General features: G+C 39.5%; 1 protein-coding gene across 1 annotated transcript in view; it reads right to left on the bottom strand.

Annotated features, from left to right (window-relative positions):
• Positions 1-17,590, bottom strand: part of LOC141619892 (uncharacterized) — a 39,937-nt gene extending 22,347 nt beyond the window's left edge. Inside the window, exons 1-2 of the mRNA XM_074436907.1 lie at positions 17,505-17,590; positions 16,742-17,403 (exon numbers count right to left, since the gene is read on the bottom strand). Of these exons, the coding sequence (XP_074293008.1) occupies positions 16,742-17,403; positions 17,505-17,590 (748 nt within the window). The remainder of the gene's footprint in view (positions 1-16,741; positions 17,404-17,504) is intronic.
• Between the last annotated feature and the right edge of the window lie 4,920 nt (positions 17,591-22,510).

Here is a 22,510-nt window from a genome sequence, read left to right as displayed (position 1 = left end):
AAGCACGGATATGGTCCAAAGGGTTTTCATGCCCCTTGAATTTAGGGATATCCGTCATGTTGAAGTTGGTTGGCAACTTGGAACTCACGGCTTCATATTTGCGATTATTTTCCCTATAAATGTCATCCCCTTTGAGATACATCAATTGTTCCTCCAAGTATTGGAGTCGTTTCTCAGCTGTAGTCATACCTATGGGAGGGTTTTCGTCCCCGAAGTTATTCACAAATTCATCAGACACTTCACTTTCTCGAGGAGGCATCCTCGTTTCCACGGCATATATTCGGCCTTTGATTGTGTCAAGGCGATCATACACTTGGTCTTGAGTGACTTGGAAACGAGCTAGTGTGGCTAGGATTTGATCATTACCATTCTGGAGTTGGTTGAAGTTCACGTCGCTTGTTTCAGGCATCTTGGAAACTGGATAAGAGATCGACGACGAATCAAAACACGATCGACCATTCTAGCACACTTTTACTCGAAAAGAAATGTTTTGACTCGTGAAGTGAGAGTGTGCCACTTGTGTCAAGTGAGTTTTGAAATGACAAAGTTTGAAAATGTTGGTCCTAGTCAACTTTAGTGTAGTTGTAGGAGTGGACTCCAAGTGAGGTTTTGAAATGGGTTTTGAGGCCCGAATTTTGACTTGACGATTGGACAGAGTTTCGACTAGTTTTGCGCTAATATTAGGCCTATGTTTCGAAAAATTTTAAATATTAAAAGGGATTTTGTTTTTACAAAAATCGTCATGGTTTTTTTTAGAAATGGTGATCACATATGGTACAAACATTATACAAGCATTATAACGGGATGCTGAGTGCATTTAAAAGGGTTTTGGCTTTAAAGGGTGGGTTGCCATATGATGTGACCATAATTGGCGCATATTTAGCCCCCGAATTAGCCTTGTTCCCATGCTTTTTAGTGCCTATTTGGGTCATTTCTTATCTTTAGTTCTTTGTTTTGCATATTCTTTGAGATTTTGATCCCTTGGTAGGAAAGGAGTAAGAATCTTGCATTTTCATGGCAAAACGAGACTAAATTGATCGAATTCAATGACCAAGCATCAAGGAGAGACAAGATTAGAAGGCCTTTGTACATATCATAGTAGAAGAGCAATGTTGAGAAAGGATCCTTGAGTCCCCAAGGAAATCCCCAAGGAATTTATGAAGAAAAGGGAAGAAAAGAAGAAGATTTGTTCTTTGTTGACAATCCGAGCGGATTGTCACCAATCCGTCCGTCCCAAAGAAGACAATCCGAGCGGCTTTGCCACAATCCGCTCGGATTCCACCTCCACAATCCGCCCAGATTCCCCTGAATCCGCTCGGATTCCAAAGCCAGAATCCGCCCGTCCCGACCCTATTCCGCCCGGATTCTAGCACAGCACAGATTGTCTTCTCCAAGCTACGAAGAAAGAAGCCCTTCTCTCAGAAAATACCGGCTTCTCCTTGCTCAACTTAAAAAGTGTAATTACTAGTTTAGCCCTTAGTTAACCTTAATGCATCCTCCCTAATTTCCACTATAAATACCCCATTAGTCTAATTAGAGGAGCATGTTCTTCTTATCAATAATTAGTGTAGTTAATATCAATCAAATCTCTCTTTAATATTGTAATCAAGTATTAATCAAGTTTTAATCCAAGTTTTAGTTCTTCAATCTCTCTTTTGTTCATCCTTTATTTTGGGTAATTGAAGATTATTTTGGGTTATTGTTGGGAGATTGACAACCTCTCAATCAAGCATTCAAGTACTTCTTTTATCTTTGCTTTATTATTGGAATCATTAGTAGGTATAATCTCTTAATCCCTTTTTAATTATTGTCAATTACTTTCATTTATTCATCATGTTTCATATTGTTGGTATGATTGACAACCTTGCTAGCATGATCAACATGATAATGAGTGAGTAGTCTCTTAGCTAGTGTTAATGGGTGATTAGGAGAAACCAACATGGGGAATGATTCATGCTTAAATTAATATGCTTTCATGTTTTATTTGCTTGCTTGTTTTGATCTCAACTCATGCACATGTTATATTTGATGAAATGCTAAGCCTATGAATCCTTGCATTTACTATCATCTCCTATCTTTTCAATGAGACTTGTAAGTCATAACCCAACTCGAGTCTCATTAGACCATGCATGTTGTTGAGTAGGGAAGATTAAGTCGACTTGTAGGTGTTGTACAATCTAATCGATTCGGCTCCGGGACCCAAACTTTCCTAGGATTGTAAGATATAACCCAACTCAATCCATCACAACAATAATTGCTTGCTTATAATTTGAGAACATGTTTGTATGATCATATCCCATGATTCCCCTATGATCCCATGACACCCTAGTGCCTTTAATCAATTGTTTACACCCCTTTAATTCATCTTGCTTGTTTATTTTCATTGCTATTTTAGTTTAGTAACCTTCTACATCAACCCAATTTGTGACACCCCTTAGACACCACTAGTTACAATAGAAATCTCAATTCAACTCCCGTCCCTTGGGATCCGACCTTTACTTGCCTCTTTACTAATTGTAGAGTTGTTTGTGGAGCTATAAATTGTGTTTTGATTCGACCGTGACCAACGACCACATCTTAATTTGTGAACACTTAGCGGGATCGCATCAAAAATGGCGCCGTTGACGGGGACGGTGTTTGTTTGATTTAGATTTCTTTTTATTGTTATTAGTTGTGTCTTTCTTCGCCTTGAGGAAGTAAAACTCCTCAAGGTTTGTTCTAATCATTTTCGAGTTGTTTGATATTTTGCGAGATGGATTTCATAGACTGTTTTGTAGAGGACCACTTGAGTATCCCTTACTTCAAGGATCCCATGCAAGCATTAGAAGCCTTAGAAGCAAGTGAGGCTAAGAGCATGTATTGGGAGTTGGAGGTGGATCTCTTTGAGGCCGCTCTAGCTAACAAGAAACTTACTCGTGCACAATCCGAATTGGTGCATAATATTCTAGTATAAGCATGTCAACCCATAGAGGATGAGCAATCCATCCTTGAGGATATTTTACAAACTCAAGAGCAAGAGGAACCCATCATGGGATTTGAATATGATGAGGTTGATGAAAGTGAAGTTGAGTATGCTATGAGAATGGAATGTCTAATGGAGATGGAGCAAATTCTCAATGAAACTCCAAAGGAAGAAAGCAAGGTACAAACTCCTACTTTGAAACCCCTTCCCCCAAATTTGAAATATGCTTACCTTGATGAATCAAAGACCAAACCCGTGATTGTTAATGATAGACTTGATGATGACCAATTGGGAAAGTTGCTTGATGTGTTGAAATAACATGAGAAGGCTATAGGTTATAGTCTAGATGACCTTAAGTGGATAAGTCCCGACTTTTGCATGCATAGAATTCATCTAGAGGAAGACCATAGACCTACCATTCAACCCCAAAGAAGATTGAACCCCCACATGCAAGAAGTTGTCAAAGGAGAAGTCATGAAATTACTTGATGCGGGAATCATATATCCCATATCGGATTCTTTGTGGGTTAGCCCCGTCCAAGTGGTACCTAAGAAAGGAGGTACCACGGTAGTGACAAATGAAAAGAATGAATTAATACCCACAAGAATGATCACCGGTTGGCGTATGTGCATTGACTACCGGAAATTAAACTCCGCAACAAGAAAAGATCACTTCCCCTTACCATTCATTGACCAAATGCTTGAGAGGTTAGCCTCCAACAAATTCTTTTGTTACCTTGACGGGTATTCGGGATTCTTCCAAATCCCTATACACCCGGATGACCAACATAAGACCACCTTCACATGCCCTTATGGCACTTTTGCATATAGGAGGATGCCTTTTGGATTATGTAATGCCCCCGCCACTTTCCAAAGATGCATGATGAGTGTCTTCTCCGATTACTTAGAGACCATAATGGAGGTTTTTATGGATGATTTTAGTGTTTATGGAAAGGACTTTGACTCATGTTTGCATAATCTTTCTCTTGTATTGCAAAAGTGTGAAGATGTTAGCCTTGTTTTAAATTGGGAAAAGTGTCACTTCATGGTCAATGAAGGAATTGTCTTAGGTCATTTGATTTCGGAAAAGGGCATCGAGGTCGATAAAGCCAAAGTTGAGGTGATAGAGAAACTCCCACCTCCCGTGAATGTTAGAGGGGTGAGAAGTTTTCTCGGTCACGTGGGTTTTTATCGTCGTTTCATAAAAGATTTTTCAAAAATAGCAAAACCCCTCACTCAACTTTTGCTTAAAGATGCCCAATTCCAATTTACTAACGAGTGTGTTGAAGCTTTTAATAGAATCAAAGAAGCATTAATCTCGGCACCAATCATTCGACCCCCAAATTGGGAGTTACCTTTCGAGATTATGTGTGACGCTAGCAACTACGCCGTTGGAGCAGTTCTCGGCCAACGGGTAGGGAGAGCTCTTCATGCCATCTATTACATAAGCAAGACCCTCGACCCCTCCCAAGTGAATTATGATACAACCGAAAAGGAGCTTCTTGCCATTGTATATGCTTTGGATAAATTCCGTTCCTACTTGCTCGGATCCAAGGTGATTGTATTTTCGGATCACCGTGCTCTCCGACATCTCTTGATAAAGAAGGAGGCAAAACCAAGATTATTGAGATGGATTTTGCTTCTTCAAGAATTTGACTTGGAAATAAGAGACAAGAAAGGAGCCGAGAATGTAGTGGCGGATCACTTGTCAAGGATCCGGTTTCATGATGAAAATGGAGAAACCCCGATCAATGACTCATTCCCCGACGATATTTTGATGGCTATTCAAACTCAACTTGAGAGGCACATCACCCCATGGTTTGCCGATTATGCCAATTATATTGTTGGAAAAGTGCTCCCTCCAAATTTGAACCACAACCAAAGGAAGAGATTCCTATTCGAAGTGAAGAGATACTTTTGGGATGACCCAAACCTCTACAAGGAGTGTAGTGATGGGCTCTACCGGAGATGCATCCCTCAATGGGAAATCCAAGGAATCTTGGAAGGGTGTCATTCATCACCCTACGGTAGGCACCATGGAGCAAGGAAAACCGTTGCAAAAATTCTCCAATCGGGCTTCTATTGGCCTACAATGTTCCAAGATACAAGAGAATTCATCATTCATTGCGATGCTTGTCAAAGAACGGGGAATATATCTTGGAGGAACGAAATGCCACAAAGGGGCATTCTAGAGGTAGAGATCTTCGATGTTTGGGGAATTGACTACCAAGGGCCCTTTGTGACATCCAATGGGAATAAGTACATCCTTGTGGCCGTCGATTATGTTTCAAAGTGGGTGGAGGCAATTGCCACCCCAAATGATGATGCAAAAACGGTCACCAAGCTTTTCAAGAAGATAATTTTCCCAAGATTTGGAGTTCCTAGAGCAATTATTAGTGATGGAGGAACACATTTCCATGAGAAGAAGCTTGCATCCCTTTTGACCAAATATGGTGTTCAACATCGAACCGGCTTGGGATATCATCCTCAAACAAGCGGTCAAGTGGAAATTTCAAATAGAGAGATCAAGCAAATCCTTGAAAAAGTTGTGAACAAGACTCGGAAAGATTGGAGCACAAAGCTTGATGATGCTCTTTGGGCTTATAGGACGGCCTATAAGACTCCCATAGGATCCTCCCCCTACAAGCTTGTCTATGGAAAAGCATGTCATTTGCCAATCGAATTGGAGTACAAAGCTTATTGGGCAATCCGAGCACTTAATCTTGATCTCAAATTGAGCGGTCAAAGGAGGATGATTCAAATCCAAGAGTTGGAGGAGTTCCGACTACAATCCTATGAGAATGCAAAGATTTAAGAAGAAAGAACAAAATTGCTTCATGACAAAAGAATTAGACAAAAGGCCTTGCACAAGGGAGACAAAGTCCTTCTATTCAATTCCCGCTACCGACTCTTTCCGGGAAAATTGAACTCTAGATGGATGGGTCCCTATGTGATAACCGAAGTTGGAAAATATGGAGATTTCGAACTCAAGGCGGAAGATGGAAGCAAGTTCAAGGTAAATGGTCAAAGGTTGAAGCCCTACTATGAAGGAGCGTTTGTTGGAGAGGTCGAGGCTACCTACCTCAGGCCTCCTCCCCCTTGAAAGGACCATCTAAGGGAGAGTTTGGTGGAGTCCTCCCTAAACCACCACTTGTAAATATACTAACCCTCTAACTTGTATTTATTGCATTTGTTTTAATAATAGCATGAACTCTTTTCATGAGCGTAAGTAAGGGAGGGTTACTAATGATTTTTGAATGAAGGAAGGAACAAATGCTCAAGTGTGGGGACGCATCTAAGAAAGGAGAAGAAGTCAAAACTCGCAGCCTGAATCCGTGCGGATTCCCTGTAATCCGGCCGTCTTGGAGGAATCCGGGCGCTTAGTGGAAAAACCGTCCGTCCAGCTACGCTGAGAAATTGAAGATTTCTGGACTGAGGTCGAATCCGAGCGTCCTGTGAAGAATCCGCCCGTCTTGTGGAATCCGGCCGGATTTGAAGAAAGGCGCCCGTCTTTCTGCCTGTGCATTTCAAAGAAAATCTCTGTACTGGAATCCGCCCGTCTTCTCAAGAAGACGCCCGTCCCATCTTAAAAGAATCCGAGCGTCTTATGCTCGGGACGCCCGTCTTGAGGCGTCAAAATTTTGGGAATTTTCTCTGTGGCAGAATCCGAGCGGATTGTCAAGAATCCGCCCGTCCCGTGGAGCAAGAATCCGAGCGTCTTCACCTCGAATCCGCTCGTCTTCTCACGGTGTCTTAACCCGACTTTTTCCTAATTAAAATACCCCCACCACACATACAATGACACATCACTATTCCTTCCACTCACCCTATAAAACCCACCTCCTTATGACTCCCATACATATCCAAATCACTCTCTTTACCCACAAAATCAAAAATCCCCAATTTTCTAGGGTTTCCAACACTCAATCAACAAGGAACATCCTTACTCTTTCACAAATCAAAACAACCCAACAAAAGAAGCAAGAATGGCACCAAGGAGATCCTCTTTTAGGAGTGCAAGAAGACCAAGGATGGTGGGAAGTTCTTCTACCTCCCATATCAACACCATTAGAAGGGAACATGTAGAGATTGTAGACCTCACAAGGCTCGATGATTTCTCAAATGTGGAATTCCTCGATGATGTGCAGAGATTAGTCTTCCACCGGCTCCTAAGTAAGAATATTCTTCCCACTAAATTTCTTTGTCATGCTACCTTGAGAAAGCTTGGGATTTTTCACCAAGTAGAAGCTCTCTTTGAGGTTTTTGGTCTTTCAACCCTTTTTCGCATGCATGAACCAACCTATCGGTCCCTTGTGCTAGAATTCTTAAGCTTTTTGAAGATTACAACCGTGAACAAAGTGATATGCATAGAGTTTAGGTTGGAGAATGTTTCTAGGATGATGACCCTTGTAGAGTTCGCCAATGTGTTCGGACTTGATGTTTCGCCTACCCAAACATCAAAGCCCAAAAAGTATAATGTTGCACCATTGTGGAGGGCCATGACGGGCCGGGATTTCATTCTTACCAAGGAATGTCTTGCTTTTCACATCCAAAACCCGATCTTGAGGCTTACATATCGATTTCTTTCGGGTACTCTCTTCGCCCGCCGAGATCCGGCCATCGTCAACCAATTGGACCTTGTGTTTATGGAATCATACCTCAACATTCAAGGGAGAGATGGGTATCACTTCAATGCACCTCTAGTTTTGCTAGAGAAATGGGCAAGGTTTAGAAATGGGGATTATGATGGAATGAAGCACATAGTAAATGGAGGACTCATAACTCGACTTGCAAAGCACTTCAACCCAAGGTTCAATGAGAACAATGAGTACACTCCACTTACGGGGAGCACGAGAATTAATGAAGATCTCCTTGTCGTCCAACACCATTGGATAACCCTTGAGGGGGTCGATAAGCGGATAAAGTGGTTGACAAAAGGGAGCGATCCGATCTATCTCCCAATAACCGATCTACCACGGATCTCCCCAAGAAGAGGAAACTTGTCCCCAATGCCCTCCTACCTCATCCCAAGTCAAACAAGGCGAGCTCCACCACCACAAAATCCACCACCACAACAACAAGAACAACAAACCCAAAATGAGAAGATAAAAGTGCCTCCCTACCCCTTTCCCTACCAACCATATAACCATCCAAATCCCTTCATCCTCCCCCGTGACGACTTTGTCACGGGAATTTTGCAAGATTTACACTACCGTCAATATGAGACCTCCGTGGACACTTACTATGCTCTTTACCCCCAATACCATGAGATGGCTCAAAAAGGACGGATTAGTGAGGAAGGAGCTTTCCCCTCATGGGCTCAAATGGATTTGCTCTTTCTTAACTCGGAGAAGGCTAATGAAGGGGCAAACGGTAGACAAAGGGAGGAGAGTGGCAATTCTTGTGGAGGTGACACGGTGAAGCTTGAGAGTGAGGAAGACGAATTCATGGATCCAAGTTTAAGTGATGCTTCAAAGGATATTTGGGATAGCGATATAGAGGGAGATGATGCCGATGTCTAGGAGACCACTTCATCACTAGGTGGAGCAAGCAAGAGCACCCACCTAAGTTCAAGTGAAGTTTTCTCATCTCTCCTCTTTATCTTTATTTTTCATGAAAAGAAGTTTGTGTCTTGTACCTTTGTATTTTATATAATTTTGATCATTGTTGGAGTAGTCCTAGCCCCATTAGAGGACTCACACCTCGGTACCTTTGAGGTGTTCTCATTCTATTGTTCCCATTTTCAAAATCCAAAATGACAAATTAGTTTCATGCAAGCATAGTGTGTGCATGAACTACACCCATCCTTGGACATTAGCAATAGTGTCTCACTCGGTTTGGGGAAGTTAATGCATACACAACGGGAGGTAATCTAAATTATCCTCTCCGTCATAACAAAAACCATGCATCATGTAGCATAGCTTAGTGTAGATTGCATTTAGTATAGAAATCATGCATCATCTTTGCATAATTTCCATCATTTTGGCCATTGAGGACAATGCCCATATTAGTGTGGGGATGGGAATTCTAACATTTAGCTCTTATTCAAAAATCCAAAAAAAAAATTGAAAAATTTCAAAAATCATAAAAATTTGAAAATTGAAAACTCAAAAACATGTTTATTTCCTTTTGTAGTCTTGTATATATTGTCTTGTATATATTGTGTTTGTTCTATCCTTGTTCACATTGATTGACTACGCCACATCCGAGACATGAGGATATTGAAGACCGCATGGTATGATCTTTCCAATCTCCTTTTTCCTCTTTATGTTAATGACTATGTGGCTTTATTTTGATTGATGCGGTATAACAATGTGAATTTAGGACTTGCATTTAGTTTATATGTCATGTTAGTTGATAGATTCACTTGCATTAGGATGTTTATATTAGTTGCATCATGGCATGTAGTTGCATGTTAGAAATGTTTTGAAAAATGCCTATTTAGGAACTTTGACAAGAGCAACTAAGCCATTATAAATACTTGTTCAACTTAAGACTTTGCCTACTAGAATGGTTGTAAAACACCCTAGATAGTGTCATACTAGTGTCTTTTGACCCATGACCCAAGGCCTAGTCAAGGGTTTGCATGTGAGTCACCTATCCAAACCCGTGATGCGATGTGGACTTGGTTAACTTGTATAGGTGACCTTGTTTGACCTTGTGGTAAGGCAACCCAAAAATATTTTCTATCAATAAGCTTGAAGTGCTCATTTCAAAGAAATTTTGTCATGTGGAAGTAATGTAATGCCAAGGAAACCTCAAATGTTATGAATTGTTGAAAGTTGAAAGTTAAGTTGTTTTGATGGAGGCGTACCACTTCGATGTGCTTTGGTGTGGGATCCATTGAATTGGGCCCCCATACGGTTGTGAATTCGGCCGCCCAGAGACAGAGTGACTATCACCCCGAAAAGCTATTGTCTAGAGGTTAACCGGTTGCCTAATAAGTGATTGGCGAAAGCAAAGGACACTAGCCCTAAGGACAAACCCCATCTTAAATTTTTGAAATGTGAAAGTGAAATGAGGACAATTTTGAATACTAGTCATATCCACCCGTTGTGAATAAAGATTTGAGCATTTCATTCCCAAAAAGCCTTTTGTCAAGCCACTTGGTCGAGCTTGGGACGATCCATGACCTTTACTTTTGTAGAGAATTCGAGACTTGTCATGTCATATGCTACTAGCATCATAGGGATCATCATTCCACCACCATCCGATCGCTCTTGACGAAAGCATTTGGAAATTGAGGACGAAAGTAGTCTAGTTTAACACCATTTGGAGGTGATTTAGTGCCATCCTCTTAGAATTAGTAATTTGTTGAACTAGTATTTGTGAAGGATTACATGCTCTTAAATTTGTTCCTCTTTAGTGCCTCCGCCACTTGATAAGGGAGTGGCTATTCTTTTTGTAGATGCATCCATTATGTGTTTTTATGTGCTTAATGTTTGGATGTGTCGCCATTTTGGCAAGACACACCTTGCCTTGCAAGAAGGCATCCTACCTCATGGTTGTCTTGTTGTGAGTTGAAGGGGCGGAGTGAGACCCGCTAATTGTCTCATATCGGCTATATTATTAGGATAGGTTAGTTTTGGTCCTAGTCTTTGGCACCTCTTTACTCGGGACGAGCAAAGGTTCGGTTTGGGGATATTTGATGTGACCATAATTGGCGCATATTTAGCCCCCGAATTAGCCTTGTTCGCATGCTTTTTAGTGCCTATTTGGGTCATTTCTTATCTTTAGTTCTTTGTTTTGCATATTCTTTGAGATTTTGATCCCTTGGTAGGAAAGGAGTAAGAATCTTGCATTTTCATGGCAAAACGAGACTAAATTGATCGAATTCAATGACCAAGCATCAAAGAGAGACAAGATTAGAAGGCCTTTGTACATATCATAGTAGAAGAGCAATGTTGAGAAAGGATCCTTGAGTCCCCAAGGAAATCCCCAAGGAATTTATGAAGAAAAGGGAAGAAAAGAAGAAGATTTGTTGCTGACTGACAATCCGAGCGGATTGTCACCAATCCGTCCGTCCCGCAGCAGCACAATCCGAGCGGCTTTGCCACAATCCGCCCGGATTCCACCTCCACAATCCACCCGGATTCCCCTGAATCCGCTCGGATTCCAAAGCCAGAATCCGCCCGTCCCGACCCTATTCCGCCCGGATTCTAGCACAGCACGGATTGTCTTCTCCAAGCTACGAAGAAAGAAGCCCTTCTCTCAGAAAATACCGGCTCCTCCTTGCTCAACTTAAAAAGTGTAATTACTAGTTTAGCCCTTAGTTAACCCTAATGCATCCTCCCTAATTTCCACTATAAATACCCCATTAGTCTAATTAGAGGAGCATGTTCTTCTTATCAATAATTAGTGTAGTTAATATCAATCAAATCTCTCTTTAATATTGTAATCAAGTATTAATCAAGTTTTAATCCAAGTTTTAGTTCTTCAATCTCTCTTTTGTTCATCCTTTATTTTGGGTAATTGAAGATTATTTTGGGTTATTGTTGGGAGATTGACAACCTCTCAATCAAGCATTCAAGTACTTCTTTTATCTTTTCTTTATTATTGGAATCATTAGTAGGTATAATCTCTTAATCCCTTTTTAATTATTGTCAATTACTTTCATTTATTCATCATGTTTCATATTGTTGGTATGATTGACAACCTTGCTAGCATGATCAACATGATAATGAGTGAGTAGTCTCTTAGCTAGGGTTAATGGGTGATTTGGGGAAACCAACATGGGGAATGATTCATGCTTAAATTAATATGCTTTTATGTTTTATTTGCTTGCTTGTTTTGATCTCAACTCATGCACATGTTATATTTGATGAAATGCTAAGCCTATGAATCCTTGCATTTACTATCATCTCCTATCTTTTCAATGAGACTTGTAAGACATAACCCAACTCGAGTCTCATTAGACCATGCATGTTGTTGAGTAGGGAAGATTAAGTCGACTTGTAGGTGTTGTACAATCTAATCGATTCGGCTCCGGGACCCAAACTTTCCTAGGATTGTAAGATATAACCCAACTCAATCCATCACAACAATAATTGCTTGCTTATAATTTGAGAACATGTTTGTATGATCATATCCCATGATTCCCCTATGATCCCATGACACCCTAGTGCCTTTAATCAATTGTTTACACCCCTTTAATTCATCTTGCTTGTTTATTTTCATTGTTATTTTAGTTTAGTAACCTTCTACATCAACCCAATTTGTGACACCCCTTAGACACCACTAGTTACAATAGAAATCTCATTTCAACTCCCGTCCCTTGGGATCCGACCTTTACTTACCTCTTTACTAATTGTAGAGTTGTTTGTGGAGCTATAAATTGTGTTTTGATTCGACCGTGACCAACGACCACATCTTAATTTGTGAACACTTAGCGGGATCGCATCACCATACCGAACAATCAAACCGAAGGTCTGTGGAGAGGCTCATACCAAACAAGAGTAAGGCCGATTCCTAGTCCATTTCCTCAAGTAGTGAAAGTCCTTGATACAAACAAGAGTAAGTACTATGGTATGGATGACGTCAATCGCTATCCATCCTTAGGCCCAAGTAAGAATTAGGACCGTTTAGACGGGACGATTGGTCGAATGGGTTGGGTTGGGTTGGGCCTAGGAAGGCCGAATGAAACGATCTAGGAAGACCGAGTTATGAAACCGACAATTGTCTTGTACGAACTATTCCCTAACCTTGTTCAGGTTTCACCCTTTTGGCTACACGTAAGTGTATTATCCCCAGCGGAGTCGCCAAACTGTGGACATGGCCACGGGGGCGGTTGGGAACAAGCGTTTGCATTTGTGGAGTCGCCACCAATTTACTGTGGAAAATTGGAAACCGTTCGAATACCTCGTATCATGTCAAGACACAAAGTAGTGACATGAACACCAAGAACTCGTTACCCTTAGCATTCTATATCTAGAATGACTCTCGTGGATGCCAATGAACACGGATGTTCACAGAGATCTGGAGTAAGGGGTGAGGGTACGTATTAGGAAGCTCTTTTGATCGAACACCTAATCCCGCCCGCCTCGATAGCGGCCTTTACTAATGATTAGGGAAGTTATTCATACTCGATATATTGACGGTTTATATGCATGCAATGCAACATCCATTAGATTAATCCTAGCATGTGAGAATTAACTAAATCGGTTAACACGTAATTTAACATGCAATAAATGTCAAAGTAAATTTAATGTTGATTACATGTGAGAGAATACAAGCAATACAATAAAATACAATAAAGAAAATTACAAGAATTACATCGGATTTAATTGATTTATGTCGAGAATACATCTAAAACGGATAATTTTAGAAAAAGAAAGAATAAATAAATAAACGAATAGAAATTAGGCGATAATACGATTAATAGTAATTAAATACGTAAGCTAAACTAGGATCAAGGCAAAAACGAGAGTTCAGAGACAGAAATCAACCGGGAACAGGCGTAGCAGAGCTGCGTCCCTTGGAAGAGGCGCAGCAGTCGCTGCGTCTGTTTCTGGGTTGAGTTCTGGCTGTGAAGCCGGAACCGCAACTCGTTGATGTTCGTTGGTGAATTTAATGGTTGATTATGAATAATTGACTCGGATGAAAGTGATTAACATATTATTTACATGTGAATTGGTCATAAAAATGATAAAGCACGAATGAAACTAATTAGAATGAATTATTACAAGATTAATGAGGTTATTAACTACAAATTAACAAACTAAACAAGTTATTAATGATGAGTCAATGATGGTGACGGTAAATAATAGATATAAATATATCAAAGATGAATTCTAGAGATTCAATATGGGTAAATCGAACCTCTAAAAACCGAAATTGATTTTAATGATGAAAACCCGCAAATATGAATTATAAGGGATTTAAGTCGGGATTTAAAAGATGTATTAATTATGAAGAATTATGAATAAATTACAGGTTAAAATTATCATGCTTAAATTGTCGTATTAATGAAACAATGAACAATTGAAAACAAAGGCAAAACAAACGGATTAACAAAAGACGAAGGAAGAAGAAAGGAAGCAGGAACTGCGGCAGCCTCACGAAGAGGCGCAGCAGGCACTGCGTCCCTTCGAAGAGGCGCAGCAGTTGTTGCGTCCTTTCTCGACGGTTGTCCTCTGATAACCCGTAAAAAGGGTTTTTAAACAAGGTTTTTACAAATCGGTTTTAAGCATATTTTCGACATAAATCTTACAATATTAATTACGATAATAAAGAACAATAAACAAAAGAAGGATTTACACCCTCAGACTTACATGTTTGACGAAACGAGATGAACTAAGTTAACGTTTAGTGATGCTCGACTCGAATGTACGACGAAAGTGCCCTCTAGGAGGAATTAAACAGATTGATTAAGTTGATTGATGTGGAGTTGGTCAAATTGGTCGGTCATGCAAAACTAGGCTGGTACTCAGAAGGATCCGAGCTTACGTGGTCGAAAGTTCAAGCACGTAGACGCCAAAAAGCAAGAGCGTGGTCTTAGAATGCAAAGGGAGAAGAGAAGGGCGGACACTCGCGTGAGAAATATGTGACACTGAAGGTCTCTATTTATACTAATCACACGGAGGAAGTAGGGTTTTTGGAGAAACTTTGGAAGTGAATCTCGAAAAGATACGGAAAATACGCAGAAAAGGACTGAGGAAGAGGCGCAGCAAGCACTGCGTCCCTTGGAAGAGGTGCAGCACCTGCTGCATCCTTTCCTCAGTGGTTTCCTCCTGCAAAAGAAAGATTTCCGCGTTTCTATTATGGAATAGCGGATTAATCTCGTTTCCTTAATATTTTGTGTGAATATTACGGGAGATATTTACCAAAGATCAAAAGATTGGAAAATATGGAATAGAAATATCCGGAACATTCCAGAACATTCTGACTCGGTTTTAGAAAATGAAGACGGTTTTCTGACTCGGACTCCAAATGTACTCTAATTACTGCCAAAACGACCGTATCGGCACGTAGATGACAATTAAGAGGTAGACACAAGTGTTTGAGCGACCACTTGACGATAAGCTTACGAACTGTCACAAATCGTTCCGTATACCAAACATGCGGCCCAATCATCACCGGGTGGTTTGCGGGAGGTGCAGAAATGAGGTATATACAATATGGCAATGAACTCCAATAAGGTAATGTCTCCACATCTTTAAGGCATGAACAACGGCGGCTAACTCAAGATCATGAGTAGGGTAGTTCACTTCATGAACTCTCAATTGTCGCGAAGCATAGCAACAACTCTCCTATTTTGCATAAGAACACAACCTAAACCCATCTTAGAAGCATCACAAAACACATCAAACTCTACTCTATCCTCAGGTAAGGTCAACACGGGAGCGGTAGTCAACCTTCTCTTCAAATCTTGGAAAGCTTCTTCACAAGCTTCGGTCCACAAGAACTTGGTCTCCTTCGTCAAAAGTTGAGCCATCGGTCTAGCAAGCTTAGAAAAATCCTTTACAAAGCGACGGTAATAACCCACCAAACCCAAGAAACTACGGATCTCACCAACATTGGTCGGGCTCTTCCATTCCATCACGGCTTTAATCTTCAAAGGGTCCACCATAACACCCTCTTTAGATATCACATGACCAAGAAATGACACCTTAGACAACCAAAATTCACACTTGGAAAATTTGGCAAACCACTTTTGACGACGAAGAATCTCTAAGATAGTACGAAGATGATCGGCATGCTCTTCCACAGATTCATAAAAGATGAGAATATCGTTGATGAAGACCACAACACACTTGTCCAACAACTCACTAAAAGTCCGATTTATTTGGTCGATGAAGATAGCGGGAGCATTGGTTAAACCAAAGGGCATCACCTTAAACTCGAAATGCCCATATCTCGTGCTAAAGGCGGTTTTTGGAATATCGGAATCACGAACGGTAATTTGTTGATAATCGGATCTTAAATCAATCTTGGAAAAAGTAAAGGCACCTTTAAGTTGATCAAACAAGTCTTCAATTGTCGGTAGAGGGTACTTGTTCTTGATAGTAACACGGTTGAGCTCACGATAATCGATACAAAGTCTCATGGATCCATCTTTCTTCTTCACAAAGAGAACGGGAGCACCCCAAGGTGAGGCACTAGGTCGAATAAATCTTTTCTCAATCATCTCATCAAGTTGCTTCCTTAACTCTTTAAGTTTGGTTGGAGCCGTACGGTAGGGAGCTTTAGCAATCGGTCCGGTTCCGGGTACAAGGTCGATAGAAAATTCTACATCACGCTTGGGAGGTATCCCGGGCAACTCCTCGGGATAAAACATCGGTGAATTCACAAACCACGGGCACTTCTTCAAGCTTCGGCAAAGAAGAAGAAGTAGAAGTCACCACACACAAAAAGACTTGGTGACCTTTCCTCACCATACTCATTAACTTCAAAGCGGAAATCAACTTCACACCTTCTTGAGAACGGACTCTTTTATAGGATACACGGGTTCCTAGCGGACTTTTGAGGTGAATCTTTTGGTCTCTGCACTCGAATATTGCATCATACTTGGACAACCAATTCATACCCAAAATCACATCGAATTCCTCAAGGAGAAAACGAAGTAGGTTAGCGGGGAAAAGAATTCCCGAAATTAAGATAGGGACATCGGGAAAAGAATAGGAGCATGAAATGATTTCTCCGGATGGTAAGGATATAGGGGTATCCTCACTAGGTATAGGATCAAGAGCGAAATTTTCCAAAAACTTGGAAGAAATAAAAGATAAAGATGCGTCGGTATCGAAAAGAATAAGGCATGGTTGATCAAAAATTGAGAACGTACCCGTAATGATGTCGGGATGAGCGGCGACTTTGGCACGGCTCATGACATAGATGGTTTCTCTTGGCTTGGCTTTAGGAGGAGGATCATCCTTCTTCTTGGGACAAGCATTGGCATGGTGTCCGGGCTTCTTACAAATGTAGCAAATCAAAGGTCGATTGTAGCATCCAACTCCGGGGTGAACGGCTTGCTTACAATTGAAGCACTTGCGAGCTTTCTCCAAATTGAGGTTGTTGTTGCTTGATTGGGAAACTTGTCCACTAGGCTCTTGCCTTCTAGGTTCTTGCACTCTTGGTTCTTGTACGCTTGGCACAAACCTCTTGTTAGCATAGTTTAGTGAAGGAGAAGGCACAAAGGGTCTCTTGCCATGAAAGTTAGGACGGTAAGAAGTAGAGTGGGAACGAGACTTGGCATCATCATCAATAGCCTTCAAGGAATTCTCGGCCCAAAAAGCATCATCATAGACTGCCACAAAGGTTGTGGAGTCTCTTCTCACCATACTTTCCAACTTAGGATTCAACTTGCTTCGGTAGAAGTAAACACGTTCATCTTCATCTTTCACAAACTTAGGGGCATAGTAAGCAAGATCATTGAACTTGTCGGTGAAAGCTTGAACGGATAGGCCTCCTTGCTTGAATTCAATGAACTCCTTCAATTTTTGTTGCCTGAGTTCCTTAGGGTAGAAACAAGTTCCACAAGAGTCTTGAAACGGTTCCAATCAAAGGTGGGATCTTGAGTGACGGAAGGTCCGGTAATAGTCCACCACCTATCGGCCTCCTTCACAAGGAAATGAGAGGCAAGCTTCACTTTTTCACGATCTTGGACATCATAAAGAGAGAAATTCTTCTCCATGTCACGAAATCACTCGAAAAGCTCAATAGGATTCACTTCACCACCATAGGTCCTAGCCTTGTTTCTTGCTAGTTGACTTGCAATCCAAGCAAAACTTCCTTGACAATCTCCCATTTGTGAAGCAGGATTGGCTTGAACATTGACATTTTGTTGATTTTGAAGAATTTGAGTAAGGGCTTGCAAGATAGTATTCTCCACATTGTTTGGTCGCACCATCTTCTTAAAGCACCAAAGAAAATCAAACAAGTTAGTACTTAACAAATTGCATACACAAGAAGACTACCAACTTAGGTCCTTAGTTCTACCCATCTCTCATTCATTATTTCACGGTCAAGTTCAAAATTTTAAGTTTGGGGTACACGTGTGTGCGTGGGGAGCTACAAAGGCTCTGATACCAACTGTGACGCCCTGCGATAAAGCGAAAAATGAGAAGTTTTTAAAACTTGTATTTAATAGATAGAATTTTAGCATGCGGGAGTCACTAACATTCAACAGAAGGAAAATGCAGAATTAAAAATAAAGGTTCATATAAATAAAATGGTCAAAAGTGGGGAAAATATATCCCTCGAATGACATAATGAGAAAGGTGAGTCTAAGCGGTAAATAAGTAAACTAAAAGTCTGGGGTAGTCGCTAGCTCATACGTCAAACCCCATATAAGATCTTCGCCAACCTGTCATTCATGTAAACATGAAAGCCACAGTCAGTGGGAAGTAACTCAAGGTTCTCCCAGCCACAAAACATCAAGACGAACATAACAAAGCTCATAAACAGATAAATGAATTACAACTATACATATGATCATACATGTTTAAGAATACAAGAATAAGAAAGGAGTGAGATAGGCAAGTAAGCAAGGTATAAGCAGTGTTAAATAATAGAGAAGGGATGTAAGTGAGCAATATGAAGACCACTTAACCATGAGCACGTAATTCAAGGAGATATGACCAATGTAACCATCCAAAATGCAAACATTCACTATTCTTAGACTATAATTTCCCCGGGTAGGACTACGGTAATGATACGGTCCTAGTCTAAATCTGCAAATTCTCGGGTGTACATCCCGATTCGACGTGCGTCAGCACAGCACGCACCCAACTCTCGACTACCAATGGAGACCGAGTACCCCAATCGCCAGAACAGCACGAAAGTGGCGGACAGACTAAGATAAGACTCACTTGCCAGAACTGCACAAGTGGCCAAAAACCGTACTTGCTAGAACAACACAAGTAGGCCAAACTCGTACTTTCCAGAACAGCACAAGTAGGGCGTAAATGTAAATCAAGCATATATGATAGTATTATGGCATTTCTACAAGAATACGACTCTTACAAGTAATTATTTTTAATAATCTTTTCATACTTGTAACATATAAATAAACATTTCATTTCATAATCAAACATGCCGGTTAAATAAAATATAACAAGCGATAATGAATAATTTACGTCATGTAAAAATTTACGGAATACATACAAATCCAATACATGTGACAAGGCGAGCTCAACCATTATATTGTGGTGAGCCCAACAATTTAATGGTGGTGAGCCCAAACATACAAAGGTAGTGAGTCCAAAGAATTTATGGAGGTGAGCCCAACATGTATTCACCAAAGAAAATCACTAAGGCAAAAAGGAAAAGAAGAAAGCAAGAAGGGTATACATACGGCTCAATCACCGTGACCAACAACCGAGTTACCAACTGTGGTTATGGTCGTGCAACCACCAGCCCATGCCATCCACGGTCAGCTCCCTAGCTGCAGCCACACAGCCCTTCAACTCCCCCCTTTTTCCTGCACCAAAACAGTCCCCAAAACAGGGGCAAAGCCGAGCTGGTCACGGCACGAAAATAGGGTATCAACAGTCCAAAACCCGGGTTTTCCAAGCGGCAAAAATCGAGTATACAGGTGACGACATTAGCCTGAAGATAAAAGCAAGAAAACAGACACGAGGGACCATTTAATCCGTCCCAAAACATAGCTCAAAACAGCATATCCGCGGTTTGAAAATTGCCTTTAATGGCTCTATTTTGGTTCCATTTTAAGACGAAAGAAAATTCTGGGTTGGGGACGGGCATGATCATATATAGAACCTGAATAAACATCATCAGTTTCAGCATATGTAACCCCAGAAAACCAGCAAGCAAGAATGCACACTTGCTCAACAAGAAAACAAGCAACCCTCCATTTTCGAGATTTATAACCGGATATAAAATGAAAGACAAGCCGTGAGACACAGCCACCATGTAAGTTAACCACAAGTACTAAAAAAATCGATTCCATACACGAGGAAACATATAAAGGCTTAAACTTTACGATAAACAAGGTAAAAACCGATTAGGAAGGGCGAGTTTCCCGACATTTGTCGAGTAACCTATCACCGTTACCTTAAAACTTCTTCAATCTTCGAGTGTGTCGTCCACAATGTAAGAATCTCCATCTGGATCTTCAAGCCCTTCACCTAGCACACTAAATAACTCGGTTTTCAGCTGAACCGCGGTATTTACAAAATGGGTCAAAAACGAAAACCTTACAAGACCTCGACTTTCTTACCTAGAATGAAGGAGGAAGGAAAGGGGAAGAGAATGGTAAAAAAAATTAAGAGGAATGGTTGAGAATTGAAGACGAAATCTCGGTTTTTAGCTCGGCAAAAATGACGTTTTCTTGCTCTAGTTTGTTGTTGTTGATGTTGCTGCTAGTATATCAGGTTTCGGAAAAAAAAAAAAAAAAAAAAAAAAAAAAAAAAAAAAAAAAAAGGTAAGAGGGTTGGGATTGGTCCGCTGGTTATAAGTGGGGGTGAGAGTCAAATAATTTATTATTTTAGTTGGGTGATGAAATTGAGAATTGAGTTCTCGACCCGGGATAGGTCGAGAATAGATTAGTCTAGTCTCACATGTGAACATGTGACGGTCTTTGCTAGACGGAATTTCGCCTTAAACCTACTATAATTTAAGACGGAACTTTATTATTATTATTATTATTATTATTATTATTATTATCATTATTCCTATCCGGCTAAATTGTATATTCTATACAAAATCAGCTTTTAAAATTATAGCTTTAATTAAATTTATGTTTAAATTAAAATTAATTAAATAAAGTAATATAAAATTATTTTTTTATAATTATTATACGAAAAGGGCGGGTGTTACACAAGCAAACATGGAAAACATGATAAAGATTGCTACTTTGAATGAATAACAAACAAGTAAAAAAATTAATGTAAATTAATTAAGTAAATGTAAACAAAAGATGAGAATTATACCAACTAAGAGGAAAGTAATGAACTTGGATTGATAAAGGAGATGAATTTCTTCTTTTCTTTCAATTACAACCCAAAACTAACTGAAAGCTAATGAAAATTGTAGATTTGAACTAAACTAGAGAATAATTAAACTATGGGTTTTTCTTGTCTTTACCCTTGTGTTATTGGGTTTTCTCACTTATGCCCCTTCTTTTTTTTTATTCTTAGTTGTACCCTTATAGTATCTTTCTTAGTCTCAACCGTAACCTTACTACTTGTAACTGTTAAACAAGTCTGTTAGTTTATTATGTTAACCTTAATACCCTTGATTTTAGCAATCGTAAATTCGTAACACACAATCATTAATCATTTAATCCCATCATGCAATCATCTTCATCTTTCTGCTCCCTCTAAAACCGGTGACCACCATAGCAACACCTATGATTGAACCATCACCATCCATAATCAACAACTAAAGCTCGCCACCAGTGAACAGCACAACCAAACTAACCAACCACCGGATAGACACTTCTTAGCCACCGTATCGACAACGACTACCACCGTGGCAACAAATCTCAACCCACCATCGACAACTTTTGAACCACCATTAAATCATATTTTTGTCGCAACCGACCTGAATTTTTGGGTCGCGCCAACCCAAAATCCACCAATTACCCATTTCTGAGCCACTGTCATCCATTTCAGAGTTACCCCTAACCGCTCTTGACGCTAGCGGCCTTATTACCCTCTCCATTTCGTGCCACTCTTACAGAAAATGGAGCCACGACAAACCAATTTTTGACCACCTAGCCCATTTGCAAGCAACTCTTCTTTTTCACAATACATATCGAATCATACTCTCGATTTTTTGCAAGTATTTTTGGGTTTAAGCCAAGATATAGTTAGGTTGTTGATGGAGACTATGCTAGTGAGTAGTGATGAAAAGAGAAGAAGGTAAAGAGTATGATAAGTGAGGTCAGCAAATGGAAAATTATGGAAGAGAGATGAAGGGTAACTAACGGACTTTTTGACGGAAAAAGTCATTAAGGTCATGTTTGGGACTAGTAAGATAATAGAAGGGTATTGCTAAGAATAAAGAAAAAGGGAGGGTACAAGTGAGAAAACGTAATAACTCAAGGGTACAAATGAGAAAAACCCTTAAACTATTAATGAGGAAAGATTACAACTTTAATTGAAGAAATATTAAGAGGTTAAATATCTTGGGTTCTAAAATCTTGAGAGAAAATAAAAATAAGAGAGTTTTTCTAATCTACTTGGCAGTGTGTAGAATGTGTGAGTGTCTTAATAATAATAATAATAATAATAATAATAATAATAATAATAATAATAATAATAATAATAATAATAATAATAATAATAATAATAATAATAATAATAATAATAATAATAATAATAATAATAATAATAATAATAATAATAATAATAATAATAATAATAATAATAATAATAATAATAATAATAATAATAATAATAATAATAATAATAATAATAATAATAATAATAATAATAATAATAATAATAATAATAATAATAATAATAATAATAATAATAATAATAATAATAATAATAATAATAATAATAATAATAATAATAATAATAATAATAATAATAATAATAATAATAATAATAATAATAATAATAATAATAATAATAATAATAAT

The sequence above is a fragment of the Silene latifolia genome, chromosome X (genome assembly GCF_048544455.1).
Source record: "Silene latifolia isolate original U9 population chromosome X, ASM4854445v1, whole genome shotgun sequence".
In the NCBI taxonomy this organism is placed as follows: Eukaryota; Viridiplantae; Streptophyta; class Magnoliopsida; order Caryophyllales; family Caryophyllaceae; genus Silene; species Silene latifolia.
This window is presented reverse-complemented; position numbering and strand designations above follow the sequence as displayed.